Source organism: Schistocerca piceifrons, chromosome 4 (genome assembly GCF_021461385.2).
Source record: "Schistocerca piceifrons isolate TAMUIC-IGC-003096 chromosome 4, iqSchPice1.1, whole genome shotgun sequence".
NCBI classification, from domain to species: domain Eukaryota; kingdom Metazoa; phylum Arthropoda; class Insecta; order Orthoptera; family Acrididae; genus Schistocerca; species Schistocerca piceifrons.
Window position 1 is genome coordinate 271,062,451 of NC_060141.1, and position 16,779 is coordinate 271,079,229.

Below are 16,779 nucleotides of genomic sequence, written 5' to 3' on the forward strand. Positions count from 1 at the left end.
AAAAAAGAAAAAAAGAAATCAGCTTGCAAGAAGGTTTAATCGCCAATTCTGTGTGAAAAGAATTCTGTGTGAAAAAAATTATGTGTGAATCTAATGGTTTATTGACTGCCACTTTCCTTCTAGCATTTTTCAGTAGGCCAGTGACATTTTTCTTAGAAAAAATACTTTCATACCAATGTAATCTCCCAGGATAGCCCAATAAGAAATGCAAGAACTACATCATACTCGGCGCGTATTTAAATGTTTTCCAAGACGATTCTTTCAAATTTGCATCTGGTTAATAACATTCTGAACCCAACACAAAGGATCCGTGTAAGCTGTTAAATAACCACGTTGTGCTGGCAGAATCATTAATAAAAAAAGTTTTTGTCCCTACATATTCTATGCAAAGAAAATTAAATTTAGAATTGGAAAAAAATTGTAAAACCACTTAGATTCCGAAACATATCTAGGATATTAGTTCGAACGTAAGATTAATGAACTGAGAATATCTTAATTATACCCAGAACAAGAACATGTCCTACGACTGAGATGCATTCAGTTTGTGTACCAATTAATAATTCAGTTGTTGCAACGACTTCCAAATTTTGAGAATTTCACATCTTTCAGAGCGCAAAGCTCTTCGTGTCGTTAAAGAATCATTGATTCGTCTCCTTGAATCGTGTAGTATTGATCTTGGCGCGATAACAAAAACTGATTTTCAATGACAAGATTCAGCTCTTGTCGAATGGTCCGAAATAGAAGCTGTTAATTTTTGGCATGAAGTGCTTCAACACAGAGATGAAAATGACGTCAACCCATTTCACGAATTAACAACCTTTGCGCTGTCACGACTTTGTTACCATGGTCGAATGCGGAAGTGGAAAGACTTTTTAGCCAGATGAACATTATTAAAAGTAAAGCGAGAAATAACATGAAATCCGAAATGATGAATTCGCATTTGTCGATTCGTGCAGGAATCGGAAGGAAGAAATAATGTTCCCACAATAACGAACAGCCAACAGAAGTGCTGATGCAGGTAGGAACTTCTACAACTTTGCAACATGGGAAGCCACAGCCGTTGAAATTCATTTGACCCGACCAGTTTCGCTGCGTTAAAGCAGCGTATTCGGGTGTAAGTGGTGCCACATAAATTAGCACATGGAGATGCTGCCAACGTGCGTAGTCAGAGAATCCTCTAGTGCTTTACCCGTACGACTACTGACTACAGTTGCCGCATCCCCTGCACTATTCGCCCCAATGTTTTGCCCATTTTTATTCATTGAGCACTTCCCCTGTTCTGGCTACGAACGCTGGGGTGTCTCCATGTGCTACTTTGACACAACTTACACCTGAAGATGTTGCTTTAATGCAGCGAAACCGATCGTGTTAATAGACCATCAATTAACAGCTGTTTGCGTTTCATTCAATTTCACGTGACCTGACAGGATTGGTGTTGAACCTTCTGTCGAGGAAGACGTTGATAGCCCCGAGCTCTTCATTTTCTCTTAAGTAAGTTGGCTGTGCCTCATTTCATAATATTGTTCTAGCTTTAAACAAAGGGATAGATTGAATTGTCCTTGAAACAAAGGGATAAATTGAATTGTGTCATACTTTTGGTTACTCAACATTCTTAGTGCTTAAAAAATAACAACCTAATGGTTTGGTTAAAGGCACGATAAAAATGTAGTGGTTTATAGTGGTTTTGAATAAGTTCTTTTAGCGGGAAAACTCATTTCACTGTTGGCAACAAAAATGCTCTGAGCACTTGATCTTCTCTGCCTGCCCTGCTAGGGACAGCGTGAAGTAATATTTAGAGTAAATGATGTAATGTAGTATCAGTTATCGGGTTTCTTCGGTTTTGAATTCTTTTTAAACTAGCTTTCTTCGCGCACATGCCGGTGTTGCCGTGAATTTCATACTTTTATACCGCGCGTTATTTACCTAAAATGAGTAAATAATCTTTTAATGGGTTAAAGTACTCATCAATAAGAACTACTTTTATTATGGGGCCAACTTCAAAATCGCGAAAAATCAGCTGCTTCATTACTTTTGGACGAGTAGGTTAGTTTGTATGTAACTTTTGCAGGGACTAGCTGATTTCAAGTTTGTCCCATAATAAAAGGAAAGCTTTTTACTTTAAACCCTTAAATGATTATTGGACTTTTTAAATAACCCTGTAATAGAGATCCGAAGAGTTATTTTAGTTGCTGGTAAGTTGTTGATTTGCTTGTGTACGATTCTCTGATTCGCGTACAGGCTGCAGTTTTTGTTTGCTGTTGTTACAGAACCGGAACCCGTGTCAGTGGCAGTGGCTAGTACATCGACTATATGTGCTGAAAATCCTTTTGATATTTCTTATGTGGTAGGAAAAGTACTCAGTGACGAGAAAAAGTATAAACATCTTAAGGAGTCTTCAGAACAACCACGTAATTATGAATATTCGGAGCAGACAGAGGGTGCACAAAAAAGAAAGTTTCGTTCTAATTGGCTAAAGGAATACGCTTAATTAGTCTATTGCCAACAACAGAACAATGCATATTGTTTGCCTTGCGTACTATTTTCTGGTCCAGGTAGTGGGGGCAAGCATTCTGTGACACTAAGATCTTAAGTCACTCGTCCACTTTGCAAATACAAAAAAGCGCTAAAAATCCCCAGAAACCATTATGCTACAGATTATCACAAAACGGCAGTTTTGAAAAGCACACATTTCAAAAGTTCATATGAAAACCCTGAAAAAGTTGTAAATAATTTAATCGAAATTGAGAAGCTGAAAATGATTAAATCAAACCGAGAGCGGCTGATTCCTATAGTAAAGACGATCATATTATGTGGCTGAGAAAACATACCGTTAAGAGGCCACAGATGATCTTTCTTTTAAAAAACATTTTAGAGACAGCGCCAAGAAATGCTACATATATGAGCAAAACAGCTCAGAATCCGCTGATTGATTGTTGCCATTCTGTCATTATGAGAAAGGTACTCGGCAAAGTCAAAGAAGCAAAATATTATGCTGTCTTGGCCAGCGAAACAACAGATGCCAAAGGTACAGAACAACTCAGTGTATGTACCAGGTACCTGAATTTACAAAAAAGCACAATACACGAAGACGTGATATGCTTTCTACCTGCAACTGACATGACTGGTGCTGCATTAAGCGATCATATCGTTCAAGAACTGAATCAAGTCAGTCTACAAGTTAAGAATTTGAGAGGTCAAGGTTATGATGGAGGCGCCAACTTGTCCGGAAAATTCAGTGGCATACAATCCGAATAAAGCATCTCCAACCGCTAGCGAATTATATGCACTGTGCAGCACATAAAATATACCTAGCTATCGTGAGGGCCTGCAGCTTGCCTAGTATTCACAATATGATGGGAGTTGTAAGTCGTGTTACCAATTTTGTGCGCGAGTCAGCAAAAGGTTGGGACTTATCAAGCGAGCTATCCTTGAAAAACACCCAGAGGCGAAACGATCGTACAGTTCCTTGAAGAAATGGACAGAACTTCTCCGTCATCGGAAAAGGCAAGTCTTCTGGCTTCTATTCAACAATACGAGGTTGTCTTAACTTTGACGGTAACCGCCGCTGTATTTGAAAATAGTCTCGCTTTAACGGCAATTTCGGGCTGTTGGATTAGATCTCAGCCTTTGCTATGAAATGGTAGAGCGTGTAATAAGAACACTGGAACGATACAGAGAACCGAAATATGAAAAAAAATTTCCAATAGGCCTGTCATATTGCAGAATATATGAACATCCCAGTGCAGGCACCAAGAATCGCCAAACGTTCTGCTCATCGCTCAACTATAGAAGCACCTGATGCTAAGGAATACTACAAGTAAAATAAAACTTTCATACATACACACGCTTTTTGATTGATGCAGCTTTTCTTTCTTTTCTGTTCTTTCAAGTTCGATAGTAATGTCATGTCGTGTTTTGTTTCAGATTGAATGTATTCCTTCCTTTTATCGATTTTGTATTGGGACATTTAAGGAGTCGCTTTTCGAGAGCAGAGCACTCTTCAATTCTCGACATGTTCACGACCTGTTCACAACCTGTTCACCATTAAACCAAGTGATATTGTAAAAAGAGAAAAGCTGAACTCTTCAGTGGCAGCTGCATGTGTTTACAGCAGTGACTTGCCTAATCCTCTCTCGTTATCTGGAGAAATAACTCTTTGGAAGGAGCACAGGAGAGACAGGCAACATCCCTTCCCCCCCTCCCCGCCCCCCAAACAGCGGCAGAGGCAAATCAAGAGACAAATGAATTTTTGCCTAATATAAAAATTCATTTCCAAATTCTCGCTACATTACCAGTATCTACTTGTAGTGTGGAGCCATTACAATTGCTACACCATGAAGATGACGTGCTACAGACGCGAAATTTAACCGACAGGAAGAAGATGCTGTGATATGTAAATGATTAGCTTTTCAGAGCATTCACACAAGGTTGGCACCGATGGCGACACCTACAACGTGCTGACGTGAGGAAAGTTTCCAACCGATTTCTCATACACAAACAGCAGTTGAACGGCGTTGCCAGGTGAAACGTTCTTGTGATGCCCCGTGTAAGGAGGAGAAATGCGTACCATCACGTTAAAAGTCGGATTGTAGCCTATCGCGATTGCGGTTTATCGTATCGAACATTGCTGCTCGCTTTGGTCGAGATCCAATGACTGTTAGCAGAATATGGAATCGGTGGGTTCAGGAGAGTAATACGAAACGCCGTGCTGGATCTCAACGGCCTCTTATCACTAGCAGTCGAGATGACAGGCATCTTATCCGCATGGCTGTAACGGATCGTGCATGCTGCCACGTCTCGATCTCTGAGTCAACAGAAGGGGACGTTTGCAAGACAACAACCATCTGCACGAACAGTTCGACGACGTTTGCAGCAGCATGGACTATCAGATCGGACACCATGGCTGCGGTTACCCTTGACGCTGCATCAAAGACAGGAGCGCCGGCGATGGTGTACTCAACGACGAACCTGGGTGCACGAATGGCAAAACGTAATTTTTTCGGGTGAATCCAGGTTATGTGTACAGCGTCATGATGGTCGCATCCGTGTTTGGCGACGTAGCGGTGAACGCACGTTGGAAGTGTGTATTCGTCATCGCCATACTGGCGTATCACCCGGCGTGATGGTATGGGGTGCCATTGGTTACACGTCTCGGTCACCTCTTGTTCGCATTGACTGCACTTTGAGCAGTGACGTTACATTTCAGATGTGGTACGACCCGTGGCTCTACCCTTCATTCGATTTCCCTGCGAAACGCTATATTTCAGCAGGATAATGCACGACCGCATGTTGCAGGTTCTGTACTGGCCTTTCTGGATACAGAAAATGTTCGACTGCTGCCCTGGCCAGCACGTTCTCCAGATCTCTCACCATCTGAAAACGTCTGCTCAATGGTGACCGAGCAACTGGCTCGTCACAATACGCCAGTCACTACTCTTGATGAACTGTGGTATCGTGTTGAAGCTGCATGGGCAGCTGTACCTGTACACGCCATCAGAACTCTGTTTGACTCAATGCCTAGGCGTATCAAGGCCGTTATTACTGCCAGAGGTGGTTGTTCTGGGTACTGATTCCCCAGGATCTATGCACCAAAATTGCGTGGAAATGTAAGCACATGTCAGTTCTAGTATAATATATTTGTCCAATGGATACTCGTTTATCATCTGCATTTCTTCTTGGTGTAGCAATTTTAATGGCCAGTAGTGTAATAAAATTTGCTGACATACCTCAAGGGGGTGATAGAAAAAGACAATCTTGTTTTTGAAAGGTCCATTGTTACAAACTGGTACAATTTAAGTTGAACTAAACATGTGAATGGAACAACTATAACTGTACAAAGTAAACTTGGCAAATAAAACTACAGTAAGTGAAATAAAGGAAAAAATGGGACGTATGAGTGGGAGGATAAAGTAGAAAATGGTTTGGTGTCTATAGTTAGAATCGTCGAGTAAGGGAACTGCGTGATGATTCAGAAATAAGCTTGGGCAAATGGACAAACGTTTATTAAGTTCCATTAGGTCACGGTAACTCATCTCCCTTCCTTTGTGGATGTTATGTATGGCTTTATGTTGCATCTTGTAATTGTAGCCTTTTTTTTTTTTTGACACGTGGTCTGCAAAATTTCTGTCTCGTTCTCTAAATCTGCGACTTCTATGATGTTCCTTCGAGTGGGTGGGTACTGCCCTGCCAGACAGGTCTATATAAAATTTGCCACAATTGGAAGGGATTTTGTGTATACCATTCTTTTCCAAAGCTGAAGTGCTGCCTTATCATTGGGCAAAAAGTGTCAGAAAGTGTTGCGCACATAAAATTAACGTTTAAAGTTCCTGTACTTAGCCTTTCCAGCCACATTCAGAGAGGTTTTCCTTAAAGGTGTAACCGTACAACATTTATTAAAGTCGTGAGTCGAGCGCAGTGTAAAGGAGGCAGGAAACCTGTTGGTTTTGTTGTTTGTGCGTTGTGGAGTCCACCATTACCCAGTTTTCAATTGTAATTTGCTATGGATGTAATTCTCCTCTGGGACCGGCCCGGTTCCAACCCTGGGCCATAATTATGAGTTTTAATTTTTTTTTAATTTATATAGTGAGCTTATCTTGCACTTCACTCTCGTATCGTTGTTCTATTGTGACAATAGCACTAATGTTAACTTGGCACTATTGTAACTACTTATGGCTGTCTGGTATTCGTCTTTTAGTGTTTTTATTTCAAATTAAGAACTTAGGTACGCACGTCGAATTCTTTTTATTGTTTTACTGTGGAAACTGAAATTATGTTAGTATGGTAGTTGTAAAACAAAGCCAACAGGCATTGTTTGATGCTATCTGTTTGACTGAGTTTAATTCAGTTTGGAAGTTGTCATCACTCATGGGGACCATTAGACAATGTAACATTAAATGAAAGGCAGCATGTTTGTGGGTCACTAGCAACTGAGAACTGGATTTCAGTGTCAGCGGTTGTAGGCTTCCTCTAAACCTTTAGAGTGAGAAATGTTTGGAGTTGTCTGGTTTTGGAAAACGACGCACTGTCTTCCAAGGTTGGCTACTGATTTACGTACGTTGATGATGTGTTATGCTTACGGATGAGCATCACCAGGTAACTGCAGATACTACAAATAATCCTATCGAAATCACTTCACAAATTACTCTTCCCACTCACATGCCCCAGTTTTTCCTTTATTTAAGTTTCTGTAGTTACACTTTCCCTATTAAAAATTTTACTTTATATCATTGGCAGTTGTTTTTAGCTGTAAAGTCTCACTTATACTGTACGTCTTCGTAACATTGGATGCTTTAAGGGTAAGACTGTCTTCTTCAGTCACCGCTTTGGAATATATCACCAAATGTGACTTTGTATTATCATATTATTTTTCGTCTGAGAATAATTCTAATTTGTCATGTACTCCAGTATTTTATGTGTTACATCTTTTACTCTCCCTACAAATTTTACGCGACATTATTACTGAAACTCCCTCCAATTGCAGTCAAACATTAGCAGTTATCTTTGGAAACCAGCTGAAATATTTGTATTTTAAACTCCTCGATTCAATAAAACTTTCACAGCCACTCATATTTATTTTTGTAGCTGCGATGATGTAACAGTCGAAAACCGGTTTGAAAAATAATAAATACTGTTGAGTATTACACGAGTGTCATATTTTTTGCTCATAATTAACAGTATGTGTTTCACTTGGGCATTCCTAAGATTTTTCAACTCTCCTCGCAATAAATTGAATGTTTCCTCTTAGTTAAGTTCAGCGTTAAACATCGTTTTTGGATAGTGGCAGGGATTGTTAACTCCGTAGCAAATGAAGTGAAAATATATTTCCTCAAGTGCTTCCATATGTGGTGCCTGGAGCATTTGCAACCGTATGGTCTGTTTTATAGGAGCTCTAGCTTTTCATGGTACTGAAAGTCTCATGGAATCAGCTTCATTATTTTATTTATACGCCTCAGACGTAGTCCATACATCATTAAGTGAGATTATTGCTGTCAACAAATAACCAGCAAGCAATGAGCGCAATGTGTATTGTGAATAACTGGATTGGAAGTGACTCACAGTAGATAATGAACTTCCCGTAGATGTATGCACTAGATACTGGAGGGCGGGTGACGAAGCACCGATGGAACTAACACGATGATCGAAGTGAATCGTAGATGCTGTATGCGTTTATACCAAGACCACCTTATACGAGAAAAACTCATTTATTCACATGTGCGCAAGGGAAAGCTTCTGCTCCGTTGCAGTTTGCATTTGTGTGTTTAAAATAAACTACCATTGGATACGTATTTCCCCTTTTGACAAAGACGAGAGAGAATGAGAATGACTCTTTCCATATGAAGTTTCGGATTGACAAAGCTGACGAATTTTGTTGAAAATCTGAGCAGTTGCTAGGCCCAGGATCTGTGGATCAGGAATCGGAGACACTACCTTTAAACATTGGAAATCGGTATGACTCTATAGTGTGCGAATGTACTTGCACAAAAAAGAAAATATAACGGTATGAGTTCAGCGTGGACGGAATGCATACCGGGCACATGGTTAAAGTAGTAAGGAACGCAGCGGCAATGGCGTAGGATGTGCTGGAGGCGGCAGTCCATGAGGCACGTCTTGAACGAGTAGACGGTGGCCAGGAGGGGCGTGGCCTCGCTGTCGAACAGACAGCCCCGCTGGCGCGCGCCCAGCCGCAGCAGGTGGCGCCGGCTGTCGGTGAGCGCGGCGCTCAGCAGCAGCTTCATGACTCGGCCGCGCCGCCGCGCCACCAGCAGCCCGCGCGCCGACTCCGGCGGCTGCTCCACGTTCTGCACGAGCACCTGCACGCAACCCCCACCTCTCTCAGTTCTCACCTAGTTCCGCAGTACTTTCAGCATAGTGTTTGCTGGCTTTTAATTTATTCAAGAACGAACGAAAAATCACTGTTCTTAGAAATTACTAGGTATTAACAGGAAACTGCAGTCGTCGTCAAGCTTTTCTTTCTAAAGCGCCAATATTGAGACTGTAGAACCATCTCCGGCGGTACTCCGAAAGGATATCGCCCTTCGATTGTGCCATTCCAGCACTAATCGAAGCGCTAGGTTTCCAGGTGCCAGCCAGCCAGCCAGCCAGCTTAGCAGCAGCGGTCCAGCCAAGCATCAGCGGTCCAGCCGAGCAGCAGCAGCAGCAGCGGTCCAGCCGGCAGCAGCGGTCCAGCCAGCAGCAGCGGTCCAGCCAGCCAGCCCTCCAGCAGCAGCAGCAGTCCAGGCAGCCAGCCCTCCAGCAGCAGCAGCGGCAGCAGCGGCCCCGGCCCGTCCGCGGCAGCAGCACCTGCTGTGGCATTCCTGCCAGCCAGCGCTAGTAGCGTGGGACTCTGGTCTTCGTCCGTCTTCGTCTTCATCTGTCCCCAGTTTTTTCCCCTCCTTTTCGTCCTGTGCTTTTTTGTTTATCCCTGTCGTCATGTCAGCCCCCATCACCACTGCCACTACTACCACCACAGCCATTGCGTACACGTAGCCCTCCGCCGCCACCACCACCATTACATGGTGTGCCCAGTCACACCCCCCCTCTTTCCATCCCTCTTCTTCTCACTCTCCCTTCGCCCTCGGTCTTTGTCGCCCCCTCTCCAGCTTCTTCCTCCCACTCCTCTCCATCTGATCCTTTCCCCCCAATCCCCCAGCCTGTCACTGCAGCTTCAGCTAGGGTGGTGGCTCGTCGGGCCACTGCCAATGCCCAACTCTCCCTATCGCCTTCGCCATCACCGCCACCACCGTCACTGTAGCCGTCGCCTTCACCGTCACCATCTCCAGTGCCGACTGCTGCGTCCACGCCGGGACCTGCCCCTTCCCGCCACCACCCTATATCTCCTGTCCCTCATGTCACCACCCACCCTTCTGCCGCCGTTAAACGCCCTAGTGGCACCACCACCTCCTCCGCTCCCAAAAAGGCCCCGCCTCGTCCTCCTTCCCCCACCAGGATGCCATGGATGTCTCCCTGCCTGGCCCTGCTCCCTCCACCTCCTCCTCCTCCTCCTCCCCCCCTCTTTATACAAATACCTCCTCTCCCGTGCTGATCCTTCCCTTCTCGAAGCCCAGAATCTCTCCCTCCTCCTCTGCCAACACTTCCCTGGTGCCCCCATCTCACTCCTCACTCCCAGACGGTATTCAGTTCTCATCTCGTCCCCCAGCCCCACCCTCCATACTGACATCCTCTCCCACCTCCCCATCACCCATTTTGGCCCCAACACCTCCCTCACCCCTGCTCCTTCTCCATCTCCTACCCGCAAACCCCAACCCCCACATCGCCCGCCGAACCTCACCGCCGTGATCACTCGGTTCAGTCCGACGATCACGGAGGAGGAGGAGGTGCTGGCAGAGCTCAAGGCACATCTCACACTGGAGGTGCGGGTGGTCCGCCGCATTTTCAACTCGGCCAGCCCCACCCGCCTTATGCGGGTTTTCTCCGAGGATGCCCCCTCCATTGACTGTCTCCTGAAGGAGGGTGCCCTCCTCTTCAACCAGCGCTATAAGGTCAACCCCTCCCATTCCCCTCCTCAATCCCTGCACTGCAGAGGTGTCTGCACTATAACGCACACCCAACAGCCGAGTGCCGTGAGGCCCCCACCTGCCCGCATTGTAGGCAAGCGCACTTCCTGCGGCAGTGCCCTAACCTTCAATCCCCTCCCTCCAGTAATACCTGCAATCTCCCCCATCCCACCTACTCCCAAAAGTGTAAAGCCTGACCCCTCCGACCACTCCTGAACTCACCGTCCCTGTCCATCCTCTGGATGCCCCCACCCCTCCTGGCAATTCTCTTTGTCCGCCCCCCACCGCTGAGGACATCATCAGGTTCCTCACCATTGTCCTACAAAACATCCACCCTTTCCAGCGCCCTCACACCCTCCAACAGGTCTCCCTCGCCGCCCGTTTCATCTTCCACCTCAAAATGTATGCCACCTACTCCCACAACGAGGCCCGTTTCACCTTCTCCCGTCTTAACACCCTCGTCTAAATCCCTATTATGGTGTGACAGCACCGTATCCTTTTCAACAACATCCACTCCCTTCCCGCCAACAAGAACCTCTTCCTGAACACCCTTGCCACCCACTGCATGGATGCCTTCCTCCTCAATAAAACCTTCCTCCAACCCCACCACACCATCCACACATCGTCCTACCTCCTTCACCTCTCCGATAATCCCCTCCCGATTGCACGTGGCGGAGTTACCATTAGTCACCACCGCCAGATCACAGTTCAGCTCCAACCTCTCCTTCCCGACCCCGCCGAATACCTGATCCTTAGTCTCTTCTTCCCTGGCCTTAACGTCACCTGCGCCACCATCTATGTCTGCCCCAATGCCCCTATTCCCTTCGACTTCCTCTCCCACATTGACCGTACGTTCTCCTCCTACGTGATTGCCGCCGACCTCAACATCCATAGTCCTTCTGCCGCCCAGTTACGGCGGTGGCATCGGTTCCTCTCCTCCCTTCAGGGCGACCTCATCCCCATCCCCCAGCACACCTGTCCCGAATCCAACTCCACTCCCGATGTTATCCTTTCCTCCCCTAACCTCCTTGGCCGCATAACGGTGGATGTCCTGGAGCCTATTGGCAGCGACCATCTCCCTGTCCCCCTCACCCTTTCAGATGGTCGTCGTCCCCGCCCCGACCCTCGTAATGACCCTCCCCCAAAGTACGTCCATGACTATTCCCATGCCAACTGGTATGCCTACCGGGATACCCTCTCCACCCATGTCGATAGATACCCCTTCACCTACCACCGCCCTGACGATGTAACCCAGGCTGCCTCCTTTCTCCAGCAGACCTTGTCTGAGGTGTGGAGGCCCACGTCCCTACTGTCACCATCCACCCCCACCGTCCTACCTTACCCCCACAGGCAGTCTTCCTCCTCTGTGTATCCCGCTGTCTCTACTGTGCCTTCCTCCACACGCGTGATCCGGACACACTCCGATGCCACCGGCAACTCCAGCGACACATTCGAAATTTGCTCGTGGCTAAGAAACGCCGGAACTGGCGACAGACATGCAGCCATTTAAATGCTACCCTACCTATAAACTCGCCCAAGTTCTGGTCAGCCTTCCATCACCTTACTGGAACTAAACCCTCCCCCTACTATCCTCTTCTCCATGATGATCACCCCTTCCCTGACACCCTTAGTAAGGCCCATGACTTTGCCTCTTACCTCTCCGATGTCTTCTCCATCCCCGATGATCCCCAGTTCGATTACTACCTCTTCACGGATGTCCGCGATAGAACTGACACCTCTGTCCCTCCCCTCGCACCTGGTTTCCAGTACTTGGACAACATTGCACACATGGAACTCAATGCCCTTATCACTACACAGGATCTCATTGCTACACTCCGCACGAAACGCAACACCGCTCCTGGCCATGATCGTGTCACCTACCGTCACCTTCGTGAAGCTTCTATCTCTTTCTTCTCCACCCTAGCCAGGCTCTACAATGTAGTTCTGTCCACCAATTACTACCCCGACCTGTGCAAAACCTCCTGTACCCTGATGTTCCATAAACCTGGTAAACCGCCATCTCCTCCTACCATCCCATCAGCCTTACCTCGGTCTTCAACAAGGTCCTGGAATCTATCCTCACCCGCCGCATCCACCAGCACCGCCTCCTTCCCATTACCCAGTGTGGCTTTCGGCCATCCTTCTCTTCTGACGACCTTCTCCTTCATCTTACTCATCTCATTTCCATCGCTCCGCAATATTCCTCTCCCTGGACCTCTAACATGCTTATAACCGCATATGGCATTCCGGTCTCCTCTTCAAGCTCCAAATCTTTGCCCTTCCCATTAACTACGTCCGTCTGATCGGCTCCTTTCTCTCCCACCGCCCTTCCTACGTCACCATCCATAACACCTTCTTTCCCTCTGCCAATTGTGCCGCAAGGCTCCGTCCTCTCCCCCCTTCTGTACCTTTTATATACGGCGGACATACCGCTGCTGTCACCCCCCATCCACCTTCTCCAGTTTGCCGATGACACCACCTTGCTTGCACTTGCCCCCATCCTGCAGCGCTCCCAACACCTTCTCCAATCCTATCTTGACCGGTTCACCACTTGGTGCAACCAGTGGTTGCTCAAAGTCAATCCCTCCAAAACCCAGGCGATCATTGTAGGCAAAACCACCCCTTCCTTCCGGCTCCTTGATTTCTATCTCACCATCTACGGCTGTCCTATCGCCCTCACCCCCACCCTTAAGTACCTTGGCGTCACCCTCGACCGTTGCCTCTCCTGGACCCCCCATCTCCGGACAATCCAAGCCGAGGCATGCTCCCGACTCTATTTCCTCAAGCTCGTTTCCGGCCGTACGTGGGGTCTGGACCCCTCCACCATACTCCACACCTATAAATCCTTCATCTGCCCTATCCTTTGTTACACCCATCTGGCCTGGATCTCCGCCCCCCCCCCTACCTTTTATAAATCCCTTCTAATTCTTGAACATCATGCTCTCCACCTTGCCTATCGCATCCGTCTCTCCTCCCCCACATGGATCCTGTGCGATCTCATTCTGTTCCCCCACCTCCTCCTTTTCCTTGAAAGGATACAGATCCTGCACACCTCCTGCAAACTCGATCCTCCTCACCTGCTTGTCTCGCCAATCCTCTCCTGCCCCCGCCCGCTGCCACACCTGTATACCCACATCCCACCCGGTCTCCATCTCTCCACCCTCCTTACCCTCTCCCAAGGTGGCTTCCGCCAGCTCCCTCTCCCTGATGATGCCCTCCTCCCCTCCATCTACCCCTCCAACCAACTTTGATCCTCCCTCCCTCTTCCTGCTCCTTTGGGCACCCTCCCTCCCTTCTCTCCCTCTTCCCTCCCTCCCCCATTTCTCCCCATTCCACCCCCAGGCTTCCCCTGCCCTGTCCCTCTCCACCTCCCCCCATCTCCTCAGCCATTGGCATCCTTGTTCTCCCCTCTCCCCCACCTCACCCTTCTTCCCCTCTTGGCAGGTCCCCGGACTTGCACACGCTAAGTGGACATTTCCGCGCCGGAGATCATCGCCATCAGTGTCTCGTGTGTGCCGTCGTATTTAGTGTTCAGTGTTCACCGTCGCACTCTATCGTTCACCTGTGCCATCGCCATCTTCAGTGTTTGTGCGTCGTGTCAACAGTTTGTAGTGTGGTTTATCATCGAGTGTGAACAGCTCCGTGTTTGTCTTTATGTGTCTACTGTTTTATCACCCACCGTTATGTCACTTATGTGTATTCTTTCTGTTGTTTAGTGATCTATTCTATGGCTGAAGAGCGGCGTAGCATGCTGCTGACAGCCTGCCTGTTGGTACGGGTTTGAAAATAACAATAAAGAAAAAAAAACATTGTAGAACGATCCTCACTCACAATGAACACCTCTGAATAAACTAAATCATCCGCAAACTTGACTCCGATAAACTTATTTTGTCCACTCGCCTTTCCAATCATTACATGTTGCCGCGCCTCTACCTGAACCCACCTCCAACCCTCCACTTGCTGAACCTACACGTTTTCTCGCAACGAAAGTTGAACCGTCTCCCTCTCCCGGATCACGAGCACTGCCCCAACATATATCCATCCTATCAACTATGAACTTCGAATCCATTGTACCCTATCCATCTCCCTGCCTCTAAGGACCTCAATCCTCATCCTTTCTCCATAGCACACCACTTCCTTTTCCCCATCCCTGTTGCTCCCCACTCCCTTTTCCTTTCAAACCTTTCAAATTTATAGATCTCCTTGCCTCCAAAACCAACCCTCTCTCATCATCATCATCTCTTACGTCTTCAGTCCTCATCACCACAAATCTCCTATCTCCCTCCATACCCACCATTCTTTTCATCAACAATATACCATCACAGGGCAGGTCCTTTTCCATTTTCAGTGAAAGTGTAAAGTGCTCCGTTTTTCATGGCCGATGTCTCTTCTGTCATTTTCAGTGTTTTTCAAGTGTTTTTTTTCAAGTATTTAGTGTTGTTCAAATATTTTTCAATCGTTTTTTACTGTGGTATGTGACCACATTTTTATCACTGTTGTTAAACTACTCATGAAGACAGCATTATTTCTTACATTCTGCTGTTAATATCACCTTTTAAAATAATTTTAAATTCTGGTAAATATGTCTCCTCGTTTTGTGTTAGCGTCTAAGCCACAATGGGCGACGTCGAACGGGGGGGGGGGGGGGGGGGATGAAATAATAAAGGGAAAAAGATGTAGGGTGGCAAAGAGAAATTCAGTTTTCACCAAATCATGTTTATTCATAGAAACTTATTACCACGTTTTGAATCTACGCATTATGAAGTATCACACCCAATATTCGTATGTGAAAAAGAAAATAATATTTGGTAGCTACACTACATAGCGACCTATTTCCCGTACCTAAGCGGACGCTATGGCCAGTGCTATCGTAACAACGTCCCAATCTTGCTGTTCTGGGCGTCTTCACGCGCTAGTATCTGAAAGAATATCAAGCGGTTACTGCAGCAAACCGTTTTCAACAAGCCTTTGTATTAGGCCAAATAGAACATAGACGGTTTTAAATAAAATCGCTCGGTTCAAAATAGTCACAAAGGGATAGAAAGGCAGATGATAATTTTGTGTATAGAATATTTTATGACTCAGTTTTATCTGTTACATTAAGCGTGTTTTTGGAAGTGGACCTAACTAACTGTTATTGGGTGAAAGCCTCGGCCACTTTTCCCGGCGAGTAGCGCGACCACTTCCCTATCGGACGTCATGTCGGGATTAGTGGTCCGCAGAAGAAACTTTCAAACTTTTTCTGTAGACGACATCAAAACAAAAATGTTTTAACTAAAAAATAACTGAAGGTGCTCCCTCTGTCAATCTCATCACTGACAACAATGGCGATGTATGAGGTGCGACAATAAATTAATGAGACTGATGTGAAAGAAATGTTGCTTACCGTTTTAGTCAAATTTAGTGTTGTCGCCTTCAAAGTAGTTCCCTTCTGATTGCACACACTTTTTCCAGCGCTTCTGCCATTGATCGTAACATTTCTGGAACTCATCTTCTGTAATATCCTCCAAGATCCTCGCCACAGATTTTTGGACATCTTGTGTAGTTTGAAAATGGTGTCCCTTGACTGCCGTTTTGACTCTTGGAAATAGAAAAAAGTAGCACAGAGCGATTTCTGGTGAATAAGGTGGCTGTGGTATTACTGAAACTGTGGTAGTACTAAAATTTGTTTTGAGGTTAAAAACTGCTGTATTGACAGAGCAGAATGGGATGGAACATTATTGTGATGCAGAATCCAACTGTCACCAATGTTGGAACGGACACAAAGAACTCTTTTAAGTCTTTCTAAAATTTCTTTCTTGTAATATTGGTTAACTGTTTGTCCAGGAGGCATCTACTCTTTATGAACAATTCGCTTGGAATCAAAGAAGCACACAAGCATGCATCTCACTTTTGACTTTGACATGCGAGCTTTTTTTGGTCTGGGTGATCCCTTTCAGCACCATTGCGAACTTTAGCGTTTTGTCTCTGGATCGTACTAAAAAAAACCAACTTTCATCACCAGTGATAACACGGCTCAGCAATTATGGATTGATTTGCGTTTGCTCTAACAGATCGGCTACCACATTTTTCCGTCTTTCTCGCTGTTGTGGTGTGAGATTTTTGGGGACAATTTTTGCACAAATCTTTCTCATACCAAGTTCTTCAGTTATTACTAGTCGAACCGTTTCACGATTGATGTTCAGTTCTTCTGCAATCATTTTCATGTATAATCTTCGATCAACTCATACGAGTTCATGCACCCTGGCCAAGTTGACATCTGACA

The 16,779-nt window shown here is 46.1% G+C and overlaps 1 protein-coding gene across 1 annotated transcript in view; it reads right to left on the reverse strand.

Annotated features, from left to right (window-relative positions):
* Window positions 1-16,779, reverse strand: part of LOC124795788 (sodium channel protein Nach-like) — a 136,986-nt gene that overhangs the window by 51,987 nt on the left and 68,220 nt on the right. The window contains exon 5 of the mRNA XM_047259869.1: window positions 8,528-8,810. Coding sequence (XP_047115825.1) covers window positions 8,528-8,810 — 283 coding nt within the window. The remainder of the gene's footprint in view (window positions 1-8,527; window positions 8,811-16,779) is intronic.